Consider the following 13,389-nt stretch of genomic DNA (forward strand, 5'->3'; position numbering starts at 1 on the left):
CTTCTTTTTTTTATTTGTAGAGTTGATTGAGTCTAGGCTTGGTGTTGTCTGCCTCCAGTTTTCAGTTGTGTTATTTTTAGGTCTTCGTGGGTTGGTATCAGCTATTATTTGTAATCCACTTTCGGATTTGGGTAGCTTTGAAGTCTTGATTTGTTTGTTTTCTTAACAGGTGATAGTCTTGTTAACTGATCTCAGCAGGGGGCTTCCTTGAAACTGTATCCAGGAATGCTGTGGGTGTAACCTGAGACGCTGAAGTCCTCTTTAGCCAGCTAATCTCACTGGGGGCAGGGTGTTTTCTCAGCTTCAGTAGGGGGAGGTGTATCTCAGATCTCCATGGAGACCTGAGTTACTGCCCCTCCTCCCCACTTCTTGTTTTCAGCTGTGTCTTGTTGTGCTGATTGGAGCTGGATAGATGTCCGGAGATCTCTGATCCGGAAGCACTTCAGCTCTGTTTTGTGAAAGGTTCAGTCCCTCCCCCAGCTATGGCCGCCTCCAGCACGGATGAGTCAGCTTGTTTATTTTGTTTCTTGCATACCTTAGCCCCTCACAGTCTGTCCCTCTCCCTGTCTTTTCCACTTGGGAGATAAGCTGGTCTTTTCAACCCACCTTGCTCCCTGGTCGCCAGGTAAGTGGCTGTGAGCAGTAGTTTCTGCTCTTTTTCCTCTGTGAAATCCTCTCTGGGCTCTCAGCCTCACCCCCCTCCTTCCCTTCCTGTAAGCAGAGGAGATTCAGGCACTCCTTACCAGGATTATTGTGGCTTCTCTTGCTCCTTGGTTTTTGAGAGCTGTTCTTGCAGTTCAGTGTTGGTTTTTCATGCTGATTTATTCTAAATTGATTTGTATTCCAGTTTGGTGTTGAGAGCTGGGTGTCTGTGCATTTGCCTACTCCGCTGCCATCTTCTCTCCGGGTCCTGTTTTCTTATCCACGCAGCTACCCTATGTCTTTTGAGTGGATCATTTAATCCATTTACATTTAAGGTTATTATTGATATGTAGTTGTTTATTGCCATTTTCTTCTTTAAAGGTGTATTCCTTTTTTGCTATATTCTTTTTCCACTTTGATCTGTTTACAACAGGCCCCTTAACATTTCCTGCAGCATTGGTTTGGTTGTAATGAATTCCTTGAGTTGTTTTTTGTCTGGGAAGCTTTTTATTTCTCCTTCGATTTTAAACGATAGCCTTGCTGGATAAAGTAGTCTTGGTTGTAGGTTCTTGTTCTGCATTACTTTGAATATTTCTTGCCATTCCCTTCTGGCCTCAAGTGTTTCTGTTGAGAAGTCAGATGTCATCCTTATGGGGGCTCCTTTGTAGGTGATAACTTTTTTTTCTCTTGCAGCTTTTAATATTTTCTCTTTATCGCTTAGCTTTGGTATTTTAATTATGATGTGTCTTGGTGTAGGTTTCTTTGGGTTTCTCTTTAATGGAGTCCTCTGTGCTTCTTAGACTTGTGAGAGTTTCTCTTGCATTAATTTAGGGAAGTTTTCAGCTATGATATGGGATTGAACAAAGTCTCTATCCCTTGTTCTTTTTCTTCTTCTTCAGGAATCCCTATGATGCGGATGTTATTTCTCTTCATGTTGTCACAGAGCTCTCTAAGAGTTTCCTCTGACTTATTTATTTATTTAAATAGAAGCTGGAAACGGGGAGAGACAGTCAGACAGACTCCCGCATGCGCCCGACCAGGATCCACCCGGCACGCCCACAAGGGGCGACGCTCTGCCCACCAGGGGGCGATGCTCTGCCCCTCTGGGGCATCACTCTGCCGCGACCAGAGCCACTCTAGCGCCTGGGGCAGAGGCCAAGGAGCCATCCCCAGCGCCCGGGCCATCTTTGCTCGAATGGAGCCTTGGCTACAAGAGGGGAAGAGAGAGACAGAGAGGAAGGGGGGGGTGAAGAAGTGAATGGGCACTTCTCCTGTGTGCCCTGGCCGGGAATCGAACCCAGATCCCCCACACACCAGGCCGACGCTCTACCGCTGAGCCAACCGGCCAGGGCCTCCTCTGACTTTGAGTCTCTCTTTTCTTCTCTGCTTTCATGCCTTCATTCCAGTTGTCCTCTAACTCGCTGATTCGATCCTCTGCTCTATCTATCCTGTTTTTAATTCCTTCCATTGTGGTCTTTATTTCTGATATTGTATTTCTCATCTCTGACTGATTCTTTTTTATACTTGCTATTTCTTTATTTAGGTGTTCATAATGACCATCCATTGTTGTTCTAAGATCCCTAAGCATCCTTACAATCATTATTTTGAACTCTGCATCTGGAAGTTTATTTCCATATCACTCAGTTCATCTCTTGAAGGTGTCTCTTGTGGTTTCATTTGGATTGCACTCCTTTGTCTTTTCATCCTCTTTTTGTTTTATTTGTAGAGTTGGTTGAGTCTAGACTTGGTGTTGTCTGCCTCCAGTTTTTAGTTGTGTTATTTCTAGGTTTTCTTGGGTTGGTATCAGCTGTTATCTGTAATCCACTTTTGGATTTGGGCAGCTTTGAAGTCTTGATTTGTTTTCTTAACAGGTGATAGTCTTGTTTACTGATCTCAGCAGGGGGCTTCCTTGAAACTGTATCCAGGAATGCGATGGGTGTAACCTGAGACTCTGAAGTCCTCTTTAGCCAGCTAATCTCACTGGGGGCAGGGTGTTTTCTCAGCTTCAGTAGGGGGAGGTGTATCTCAGATCTCCATGGAGACCTGAGTTACTGCCCCTCCTCCCCACTTCTTGTTTTCAGCTGTGTCTTGTTGCGCTGATTGGAGCTGGATAGATGTCTGGAGATCTCTGATCCGGAAGCACTTCAGCTCTGTTTTGTGAAAGGTTCAGTCCCTCCCCCAGCTATGGCCGCCTCCAGCACGGATGAGTCAGCTTTTTTAGTTCCTTTCCTGCATTCCTTAGCCCCTCACATTCTGTCCCTCTCCCTGTCCTTCCCACTTGGGAGATAAGCTGGTCTTTTCAACACACCTCGCTCCCTGGTCGCCAGGCAAGTGGCTGTGAGCAGTATTTTCTGCTCTTTTCCCTGGAGTGAGATCCCCTCTGGGCTCTCAGCCTCACCCTCCCCTCTGTTTCTGTAAGCAGGGGAGATTCAGGCACTCCCTACCAGGTTTGTTGTGGCTTCTTCTTTGCTCCTTGGTTTTTGAGAGCTGTTCTTGCAGTTCAGAGTTGCTTTTTCATGCTGATTTTTCCTAAATTGATTTGTATTCCAGTTTGGTGGTGAGAGCTGGGCGTCTGTGTGTCCGCCTACTCTGCTGCCATCTTTTTCCCTCCTCATAACATACTATTCTTAACAACAACCCCCCACCCCTGCCCACTGCAGACTGAGACAAAAAGCCACCATGGACCTTGGGGTGGAATCGTAAGCACTGCGACCCATGGAAATGGAGCCCAGCTCTGAGGGTCGAGGTTCAGCGTGCTATAGGTGCTGAAGCAGAGAACGGAGGACCCGTCCTGCACTCCCACCCTGCGCCCCGCCGGCCCACAGGGCTCTGCGCACAGCGCAGGCACTCAGCTCTGCGGGGGACGTGCAGGAGAGGCCTCCGGTCCCCTGTGGCGGGGAGGGAGCGAGCGCCTCCCATCCACTCTGACGGCTCCAGGTGCTGCACGATGGGTTCAGAAGCCCGCCCGCTGGGGGACTGGGGCCGGTTCAGGTCCCTGACCGACACGAAAGGACAAGTCTCCGGTGGGGAGGAGACATCTGCATCGTCCGTAACAGACCGGGGGCGAAAGGCTCTCCTCTGCCAAGATCTCGCACAGACCGAGGAGGGAGAGCAGCGTGCCCCGAAGGAGAACAGGGCAGAGGTGGAGCAGCAGCGCCCTCCCACCGGAGAGACGGGGCTCGGTCAGACCGAGGAGGGAGAGCAGCGTGCCCCGAAGGAGAACAGGGCAGAGGTGGAGCTGCAGCGCCCTCCCACCGGAGAGACGGGGCTCGGTCAGACCGAGGAGGGGAGAGCAGCGTGCCCCGAAGGAGAACAGGGCAGAGGTGGAGCTGCAGCACCCTCCCACCGGAGAGACGGGGCTCGGTCAGACCGAGGAGGGAGAGCAGCGTGCCCCGAAGGAGAACAGGGCAGAGATGGAGCAGCAGCATCCTCCCACCGGAGAGACGGGGCTCGGTCAGACCGAGGAGGGGAGAGCAACGTGCCCTGAAGGAGAACAGGGCAGAGGTGGAGCAGCAGTGCCCTCCCACCGGAGAGACGGAGCTCGGTCTCCGATACGTGGGCTGGTACCCATCTCACTGGGATAACACCCGGGGCTGACACATCAGCGAACACTCAAGCCATCATCACACCCGGCGGGCTGGGGCTGGACGTCCTAACGGTGGTGGGGCACAGCGGCCATCCCACCTGCAGAAGGTTGACCGGGGGTGTCACCTGGGAGACAGTGAGCTCTGGTGCTAACCCCTAACCCTATGGCACAGTAGACAAAACATTAAAACCAAACAGAACTGACCACTACTTTCCACGAAAGTGTCCCTGAACCTGGGGTTCTCTGGCTCCGAGGCCTCTGTCCCTCCCTGGTCAGGTGGGGAGACCCCACCGCTGGCAAGAACCACAGGGTCACACCCACTCGGCGCGGGCACACACCTGTGGGCGTCCGGGCCGTGAACTCGGGGTCAAAGTGGAAGGTGTCCTCGGGCCGGCCCACCGCGGGCTTGAAGGGCGGCTTGATCTCCTTCCTGTACAGCTTCTGTGGGATGGGGAGCAGGGCTGAGTGGGCGCGGGGGCCACGGGACGCGAGAGCGTGGGGTGGGGGGCGCAGAGGCGTGTGGACCACACGGCTTCCGGGCTCAGGGACCACAGCACCTCACCCGCTCTGACGTATGCACGGGTGGGCGTCGGATCACACAGAGTTGCAGTTCACGGGGAAGGGTGTGGGGACATGCGACGTGTCCCTCATTTTAGGGCATTTATGGTGTTTAGCTTTGGGCTGTGGAGTTTTTCTCTTCAAGGGAAACCCGGCAGGACAGACTGTGTTGCCTCCACCCCAGGTAACTGGCTGTCCCTCATTCCAGCGTCCAGACCTCTCTGGTTGGTGGGCTGGGGCCCCAACACTGAGGCCTGAGCAGCCCTGCCCAGTGTCCCCCGCCCCCGGAGTCCCTCTCTGACCCGCCCCCCAGGTCTCTCCCCCCACTCTGCATCCTCCCCTCTGAGCCCCCCAGGGCCCCTGCAGGCTGGGGAGGGTCTCTGCTCTGGCCCCGTGAGCAGGAGTGGTTACAGTCCCACGTGAGCCTGTCTCTAACAGGCAAGAACGTTGACAGATCTCAGGCCCAGAGCTGGGGGTGGGGGCGGCCCCTGGTCTGTGTGCCCGTGAAACACCAGGCCTCTCAGAAAGCCCCTGAGAGCACGTCCGTCCAGGGGACAGGTCAACACCCAGCTCCTGTTTGTAGCAAGTGGCTGGTGTGCCCTCCACCTGCCTGTCACTGTGTGTGTGTATGTATGGGGGGGACACCGTGGTGGCCACTTACATTCCAGTCTATGGTCACAAAGAAAGGGTGACGCTTGATCTCCTCCACCCCGTCGCTGCCGGCACCTGTCACAGGGCAACACAGAGTGAGCGCTGGGTGGGGCTGCGGCAGGGGAAGCAGCTGTGCAGGCCCCACCCGGCCGGTGACACCACGGGACAGGGGTCCTGAAGGGCAGCCTGGGAAACCCTTCTGTGAAGAGTATGATGAAAATACACCAGTGCCTAGGTAACCACGGAAACCTCGGAGGTCACGTCCCGTAGGCCGAGATCACCTATGTTAAGAGAGATTCATCTGGGAGCTTCTCCCCTGCGCTGTCCTCGCTGTGGAGTTCCGGAGGAAGAGAGTGGGTGGGCGGGAAGAAGAGAGAAGTGTCGCCACGTGTGTAAAAACAGTGACTTGCAGGAAAGAGTTTACACCACTGGGGCGGCGACTGTGCGCTTTGGACCTGACGTCCTTGGAGCGTGGACGTAGGTGAGAGCATGCCCACCCCCCCCACCCGGACTTCTGCTTCCAGTGACCTTGGGAGAAAGTGGAGCTGGAACAAGACCTGGGGCTGTGAGGGTGGGGGGCGGGGACCCCGCATGTCCCCTTGGTGTCCCCAGGGTGGGCGGCGGCTCCAGCCTCTTACCCAGCCGGTTGCAGGGGTTCCGCTTGAAGAGGGCTCGCAGCAGACTCTGGGCCTCGGCGCTCAGGAACTGCGGCATGCCCAGCTTGGCCCTGAGCGGGACCAGGGTCAGGTCAGCCAGGGTCAGGGTCAGGGTCAGGTCAGCCAGGGTCAGGATCAGGTCAGTCAGGGTCAGGGTCAGGGTCAGCCAGGGTCAGGGTCAGCCAGGGTCAGGATCAGGTCAGTCAGGGTCAGGGTCAGGTCAGTCAGGGTCAGGGTCAGGGTCAGCCAGGGTCAGGGTCAGCCAGGGTCAGGGTCAGGGTCAGGGTCAGGTCAGTCAGGGTCAGGTCATTCAGGGTCAGGGTCATTCAGGGTCAGGGTCAGGTCAGTCAGGGTCAGGGTCGGGATCAGGGTCAGCCAGGGTCAGGGTCAGTCAGGGTCAGGGTCAGGGTCAGGTCAGTCAGGGTCAGGTCAGTCAGGGTCAGCCAGGGTCAGGGTCAGCCAGGGTCAGGTCAGTCAGGGTCAGGGTCAGCCAGGGTCAGGGTCAGGGTCAGGTCAGTCAGGGTCAGCCAGGGTCAGAGTCAGCCAGGGTCAGAGTCAGCCAGGGTCAGGGTCAGCCAGGGTCAGGGTCAGGGTCAGGTCAGTCAGGGTCAGCCAGGGTCAGGGTCAGCCAGGGTCAGCCAGGGTCAGGGTCAGCCAGGGTCAGGGTCAGGGTCAGGTCAGTCAGGGTCAGCCAGGGTCAGAGTCAGCCAGGGTCAGGGTCAGCCAGGGTCAGGGTCAGCCAGGGTCAGCCAGGGTCAGGGTCAGCCAGGGTCAGGTCAGTCAGGGTCAGCCAGGGTCAGGGTCAGCCAGGGTCAGGGTCAGGGTCAGTCAGGGTCAGGGTCAGGGTCAGCCAGGGTCAGGGTCAGGGTCAGCCAGGGTCAGTCAGGGTCAGGGTCAGCCAGGGTCAGGTCAGCCAGGGTCAGGGTCAGGGTCAGTCAGGGTCAGTCAGGGTCAGGGTCAGCCAGGGTCAGGTCAGCCAGGGTCAGGGTCAGGGTCAGCCAGGGTCAGGGTCAGGGTCAGTCAGGGTCAGTCAGGGTCAGGGTCAGGGTCAGCCAGGGTCAGGTCAGTCAGGATCAGGGTCGGTCAGGGTCAGGGTCAGGGTCAGGGAGGGTCAGGGTCAGTCAGGGTCAATCAGGGTCAGGGTCAGGGTCAGGGTGACGGGCCCCGCAGTGACCGTTTCTTCACACTTTGCGGCCCTGCTCTAAGAGATCTTCTCAGAGTGACCGGGCAGGGGAGCAGCGCCCCTTCTGGTCTTAGGTGCTTTTCTGCTTGAAGGTGAGTGAGGGCACTGGAGACCGTGGTAGGAATTAAGACCGAGAAAATTGTATAGTAGCCGTGTAATCATTTCTTTAAAAAATAAATAAAAGTCACTAAAATGAAACCGTAACAGTCCCATGAGTATGACGTTTACTTGGGAATTAACTATGATTTCTAAAACGGCCACAGAAAGGCTTTGGTGAGAACTGGGGCAATGTCCTCACTCTGGGAATCTCTTCTTGAGCTGCTGGGAGACCACTGGGCTCATGTCACTCTGTTCACAACCGGGAAGGAGTTGGGGGAAGGAGGGCTTCATTCACCCCCATAAGGGGGGGTCTCAGGCGCCTGGGGACCTGGGGTCGCACTCTGAGAGCCGTCCCTTCAGAAATGCTGTCACTCCCAAGGGATCGGTCACAAGTCCACGCCTGGGATTTGCTGGAGGGAACCACTGCAGCTTCAGGAAAACGCAAAATCTCATTCCCTTGAACGTGCAGAGGGACGGAGGTCATCGCCACAGCAACAAGGGAGCGGTCCTCAGGTGTCATCCAGCCCACAGTGTACGCACCCTCTCCCCTTCCATTGCTATGGTGACGGAATCTACAAGAACCCAAGCTCGTTGGAGGCCTCTGGGTTTATAAAGGTTATGCGTCCACTTGCTGGGTTGGGAGAGCAGGCGGTGAGGACCAGCGGCATCAGGACGCCCCTCCGCTCACTGCCCGCCCCTCCCCGGAGACACAGACTTGGTCCCCACTCCCAGGCACCCCCACACCGCCCCCCTCCTGGAGCACCCCGGACAGCTGCTCAGACGGACCCCGCTCCTCCCGCAGCCGCCACAGCGGGGCCCGGGCTGGGGTCAGTCAGACTGCTTCTGGGGCACCCAGGACAAAACCCATTTCCTGGTAGATGATTCCCCACGAGAAGGAGGACAGTATGTTTGTACTTCGTCAGGTGGCGACATGGAGCCGCCCCGTCAGGCAGGGGAACTCGGGGGTCTGCACGAATGCTGTCAGCGGTGGAGAAAGGGAGGAAACCCCGCTCTGTGCTGTCTGGAGCCTCTAAGTCCTCTGTCCCCGCTGATTGTGGCCTTGCTTCTGAAGGTCACCAATCATCACACCCTAAAACCCTGCCGTCGAACAGCTTAGCGGGTTCTTCTTGATGGACACCCTGTCTGTGGGGGAAGAGTCCACCCCAGTCCCAGACAGCCCCGTTCATGGTTGGTCATTAACTTCATCCACTGTGGGGTCATTATTGCTGACAGCTTCTAAAGGAGGCTGGTTTCCAAGGCTGGCTCTTGATATCAGAAGGTGCTGGCAGGTGTTGGGGGTTCCTGACAGTGGGTGTTTAGTGTAGAAGGTGCTGGCAGGTGTTGGGGGTTCCTGACAGTGGGTGTTTAGTGTAGAAGGTGCTGGCAGGTGTTGGGGGTTCCTGACAGTGGGTGTTTAGTGTAGAAGGTGCTGGCAGGTGTTGGGGGTTCCTGACAGTGGGTGTTTAGTGTAGAAGGTGCTGACAGGTGTTGGGGGTTCCTGACAGTGGGTGTTTAGTGTAGAAGGTGCTGACAGGTGTTGGGGGTCCTCACAGTGGGTGTTTACTATAGAAGGTGCTGACAGGTGTTGGGGGTTCCTGACAGTGGGTGTTTACTATAGAAGGTGCTGACAGGTGTTGGGATTCCTGACAGTGGGTGTTTACTATAGAAGGTGCTAACAGGTGTTGGGGGTTCCTGACAGTGGGTGTTTACTATAGAAGGTGCTGACAGATGTTGGGGGTTCCTGACAGTGGGTGTTTACTATAGAAGGTGCTGACAGATGTTGGGGGTTCCTGACAGTGGGTGTTTACTATAGAAGGTGCTGGCAGGTGTTGGGGTTCCTCACAGTGGGTGTTTAGTGTAGAAAGTGCTGACAGGTGTTGGGAGTTCCTAACAGTGGGTGTTTACTATAGAAGGTGCTGACAGGTGTTGGGGGTTCCTGACAGTGGGTGTTTACTATAGAAGGTGCTGACAGGTGTTGGGATTCCTGACAGTGGGTGTTTACTATAGAAAGTGCTGACAGGTGTTGGGGGTTCCTCACAGTGGGTGTTTACTATAGAAGGTGTTGGCAGGTGTTGGGGGTTCCTGACAGTGGGTGTTTAGTGTAGAAGGTGCTGGCAGGTGTTGGGGGTTCCTGACAGTGGGTGTTTACTATAGAAGGTGCTGACAGGTGTTGGGATTCCTGACAGTGGGTGTTTACTATAGAAGGTGCTGACAGGTGTGGGGGTTCCTCACAGTGGGTGTTTACTATAGAAGGTGCTGACAGGTGTTGGGGTTCCTGACAGTGGGTGTTTACTATAGAAGGTGCTGACAGGTGTTGGGATTCCTGACAGTGGGTGTTTACTATAGAAGGTGCTGGCAGGTGTTGGGGGTTCCTCACAGTGGGTGTTTACTATAGAAGGTGCTGGCAGGTGTTGGGTTCCTCACAGTGGGTGTTTACTATAGAAGGTGTTGGCAGGTGTTGGGGTTCCTGACAGTGGGTGTTTACTATAGAAGGTGCTGACAGGTGTTGGGGTTCCTGACAGTGGGTGTTTACTATAGAAGGTGCTGGCAGGTGTTGGGGGTTCCTCACAGTGGGTGTTTACTATAGAAGGTGCTGACAGGTGTCGGGGTTCCTGACAGTGGGTGTTTACTATAGAAGGTGCTGACAGGTGTTGGGATTCCTGACAGTGGGTGTTTACTATAGAAGGTGCTGACAGGTGTTGGGGTTCCTGACAGTGGGTGTTTACTATAGAAGGTGCTGACAGGTGTTGGGATTCCTGACAGTGGGTGTTTACTATAGAAGGTGCTGGCAGGTGTTGGGGGTTCCTCACAGTGGGTGTTTACTATAGAAGGTGCTGACAGGTGTTGAGGTTCCTGACAGTGGGTGTTTACTATAGAAGGTGCTGACAGGTGTTGGGATTCCTGACAGTGGGTGTTTACTATAGAAGGTGCTGGCAGGTGTTGGGGTTCCTGACAGTGGGTGTTTACTATAGAAGGTGCTGACAGGTGTTGGGGTTCCTGACAGTGGGTGTTTACTATAGAAGGTGCTGACAGGTGTTGGGGTTCCTGACAGTGGGTGTTTACTATAGAAGGTGCTGGCAGGTGTTGGGATTCCTGACAGTGGGTGTTTACTATAGAAGGTGCTGGCAGGTGTTGGAGTTCCTCACAGTGGGTGTTTACTATAGAAGGTGCTGACAGGTGTTGGGGGTTCCTCACAGTGGGTGTTTACTATATAAGGTGCTGACAGGTGTTGGGGTTCCTGACAGTGGGTGTTTACTATAGAAGGTGCTGACAGGTGTTGGGGGTTCCTCACAGTGGGTGTTTACTATAGAAGGTGCTGACAGGTGTTGGGATTCCTGACAGTGGGTGTTTACTATAGAAGGTGCTGACAGGTGTGGGGGTTCCGCACAGTGGGTGTTTACTATAGAAGGTGCTGGCAGGTGTTGGGTTCCTCACAGTGGGTGTTTACTATAGAAAGTGCTGACAGGTGTTGGGGGTTCCTGACAGTGGGTGTTTACTATAGAAGGTGCTGACAGGTGTTGGGATTCCTGACAGTGGGTGTTTACTATAGAAGGTGCTAACAGGTGTTGGGGGTTCCTGACAGTGGGTGTTTACTATAGAAGGTGCTGACAGATGTTGGGGGTTCCTGACAGTGGGTGTTTACTATAGAAGGTGCTGACAGATGTTGGGGGTTCCTGACAGTGGGTGTTTACTATAGAAGGTGCTGGCAGGTGTTGGGTTCCTCACAGTGGGTGTTTACTATAGAAGGTGCTGGCAGGTGTTGGAGTTCCTCACAGTGGGTGTTTACTATAGAAGGTGCTGACAGGTGTTGGGGTTCCTGACAGTGGGTGTTTACTATAGAAGGTGCTGGCAGGTGTTGGGATTCCTGACAGTGGGTGTTTACTATAGAAGGTGCTGTCAGGTGTTGGGAGTTCCTCACAGTGGGTGTTTACTATAGAAGGTGCTGACAGGTGTTGGGGGTTCCTCACAGTGGGTGTTTACTATAGAAGGTGCTGACAGGTGTTGGGGTTCCTGACAGTGGGTGTTTACTATAGAAGGTGCTGACAGGTGTTGGGGGTTCCTCACAGTGGGTGTTTACTATAGAAGGTGCTGACAGGTGTTGGGATTCCTGACAGTGGGTGTTTAGTATAGAAGGTGCTGACAGGTGTTGGGTTCTTCACAGTGGGTGTTTACTATAGAAGGTGCTGACAGGTGTGGGGGTTCCGCACAGTGGGTGTTTACTATAGAAGGTGCTGACAGGTGTTGGGATTCCTGACAGTGGGTGTTTACTATAGAAGGTGCTGGCAGGTGTTGGGGTTCCTCACAGTGGGTGTTTACTATAGAAGGTGCTGGCAGGTGTTGGGTTCCTCACAGTGGGTGTTTACTATAGAAGGTGCTGTCAGGTGTTGGGGGTTCCTGACAGTGGGTGTTTACTATAGAAGGTGCTGACAGGTGTTGGGATTCCTGACAGTGGGTGTTTACTATAGAAGGTGCTGACAGGTGTTGGGATTCCTGACAGTGGGTGTTTACTATAGAAGGTGCTGGCAGGTGTTGGGTTCTTCACAGTGAGTGTTTACTATAGAAGGTGCTGACAGGTGTTGGGGTTCCTGACAGTGGGTGTTTACTATAGAAGGTGCTGACAGGTGTTGGGGTTCCTGACAGTGGGTGTTTACTATAGAAGGTGCTGACAGGTGTTGGGGGTTCCTGACAGTGGGTGTTTAGTGTAGAAGGTGCTGACAGGTGTTGGGGTTCCTCACAGTGGGTGTTTACTATAGAAGGTGCTCACAGGTGTGGGGGTTCCTGACAGTGGGTGTTTACTATAGAAGGTGTTGGCAGGTGTTGGGGTTCCTGACAGTGGGTGTTTACTATAGAAGGTGCTGGCAGGTGTTGGGATTCCTGACAGTGGGTGTTTACTATAGAAGGTGTTGGCAGGTGTTGGGGGTTCCTGACAGTGGGTGTTTAGTGTAGAAGGTGCTGGCAGGTGTTGGGGGTTCCTGACAGTGGGTGTTTACTATAGAAGGTGCTGACAGGTGTTGGGATTCCTGACAGTGGGTGTTTACTATAGAAGGTGCTGACAGGTGTGGGGGTTCCTCACAGTGGGTGTTTACTATAGAAGGTGCTGACAGGTGTTGGGGTTCCTGACAGTGGGTGTTTACTATAGAAGGTGCTGACAGGTGTTGGGATTCCTGACAGTGGGTGTTTACTATAGAAGGTGCTGGCAGGTGTTGGGGTTCCTCACAGTGGGTGTTTACTATAGAAGGTGCTGGCAGGTGTTGGGTTCCTCACAGTGGGTGTTTACTATAGAAGGTGCTGACAGGTGTGGGGGTTCCTGACAGTGGGTGTTTACTATAGAAGGTGCTGACAGGTGTGGGGGTTCCTGACAGTGGGTGTTTACTATAGAAGGTGCTGACAGGTGTGGGGGTTCCTGACAGTGGGTGTTTACTATAGAAGGTGCTGACAGGTGTTGGGTTCCTGACAGTGGGTGTTTACTATAGAAGGTGCTGACAGGTGTGGGGGTTCCTCACAGTGGGTGTTTACTATAGAAGGTGCTGACAGGTGTGGGGGTTCCTGACAGTGGGTGTTTACTATAGAAGGTGCTGACAGGTGTTGGGTTCCTGACAGTGGGTGTTTACTATAGAAGGTGTTGGCAGGTGTTGGGGTTCCTGACAGTGGGTGTTTACTATAGAAGGTGCTGGCAGGTGTTGGGATTCCTGACAGTGGGTGTTTACTATAGAAGGTGCTGACAGGTGTTGGAGTTCCTCACAGTGGGTGTTTACTATAGAAGGTGCTGACAGGTGTTGGGATTCCTGACAGTGGGTGTTTACTATAGAAGGTGCTGACAGGTGTTGGAGTTCCTCACAGTGGGTGTTTAGTATAGAAGGTGCTGACAAGTGTTGGAGTTCCTCACAGTGGGTGTTTACTATAGAAGGTGCTGGCAGGTGTTGGGTTCCTCACAGTGGGTGTTTACTATAGAAGGTGCTGACAGGTGTGGGGGTTCCTGACAGTGGGTGTTTACTATAGAAGGTGTTGGCAGG

The 13,389-nt window shown here is 54.0% G+C and overlaps 1 protein-coding gene across 5 annotated transcripts in view; it reads right to left on the minus strand.

The window, feature by feature from the left end:
* RPS6KA2 (ribosomal protein S6 kinase A2) overlaps nt 1-13,389 on the minus strand; it is a 251,982-nt gene that overhangs the window by 23,262 nt on the left and 215,331 nt on the right. For all 5 annotated transcript variants that reach the window (XM_066248033.1, XM_066248036.1, XM_066248037.1 and 2 more), the window contains 3 exons: nt 6,076-6,164; nt 5,448-5,512; nt 4,567-4,669 (listed from right to left, as the gene is read on the minus strand). In XM_066248033.1, the coding sequence (XP_066104130.1) occupies nt 4,567-4,669; nt 5,448-5,512; nt 6,076-6,164 (257 nt within the window). The remainder of the gene's footprint in view (nt 1-4,566; nt 4,670-5,447; nt 5,513-6,075; nt 6,165-13,389) is intronic.

This window comes from Saccopteryx bilineata, chromosome 12 (assembly GCF_036850765.1).
Source record: "Saccopteryx bilineata isolate mSacBil1 chromosome 12, mSacBil1_pri_phased_curated, whole genome shotgun sequence".
Lineage (NCBI taxonomy): Eukaryota > Metazoa > Chordata > Mammalia > Chiroptera > Emballonuridae > Saccopteryx > Saccopteryx bilineata.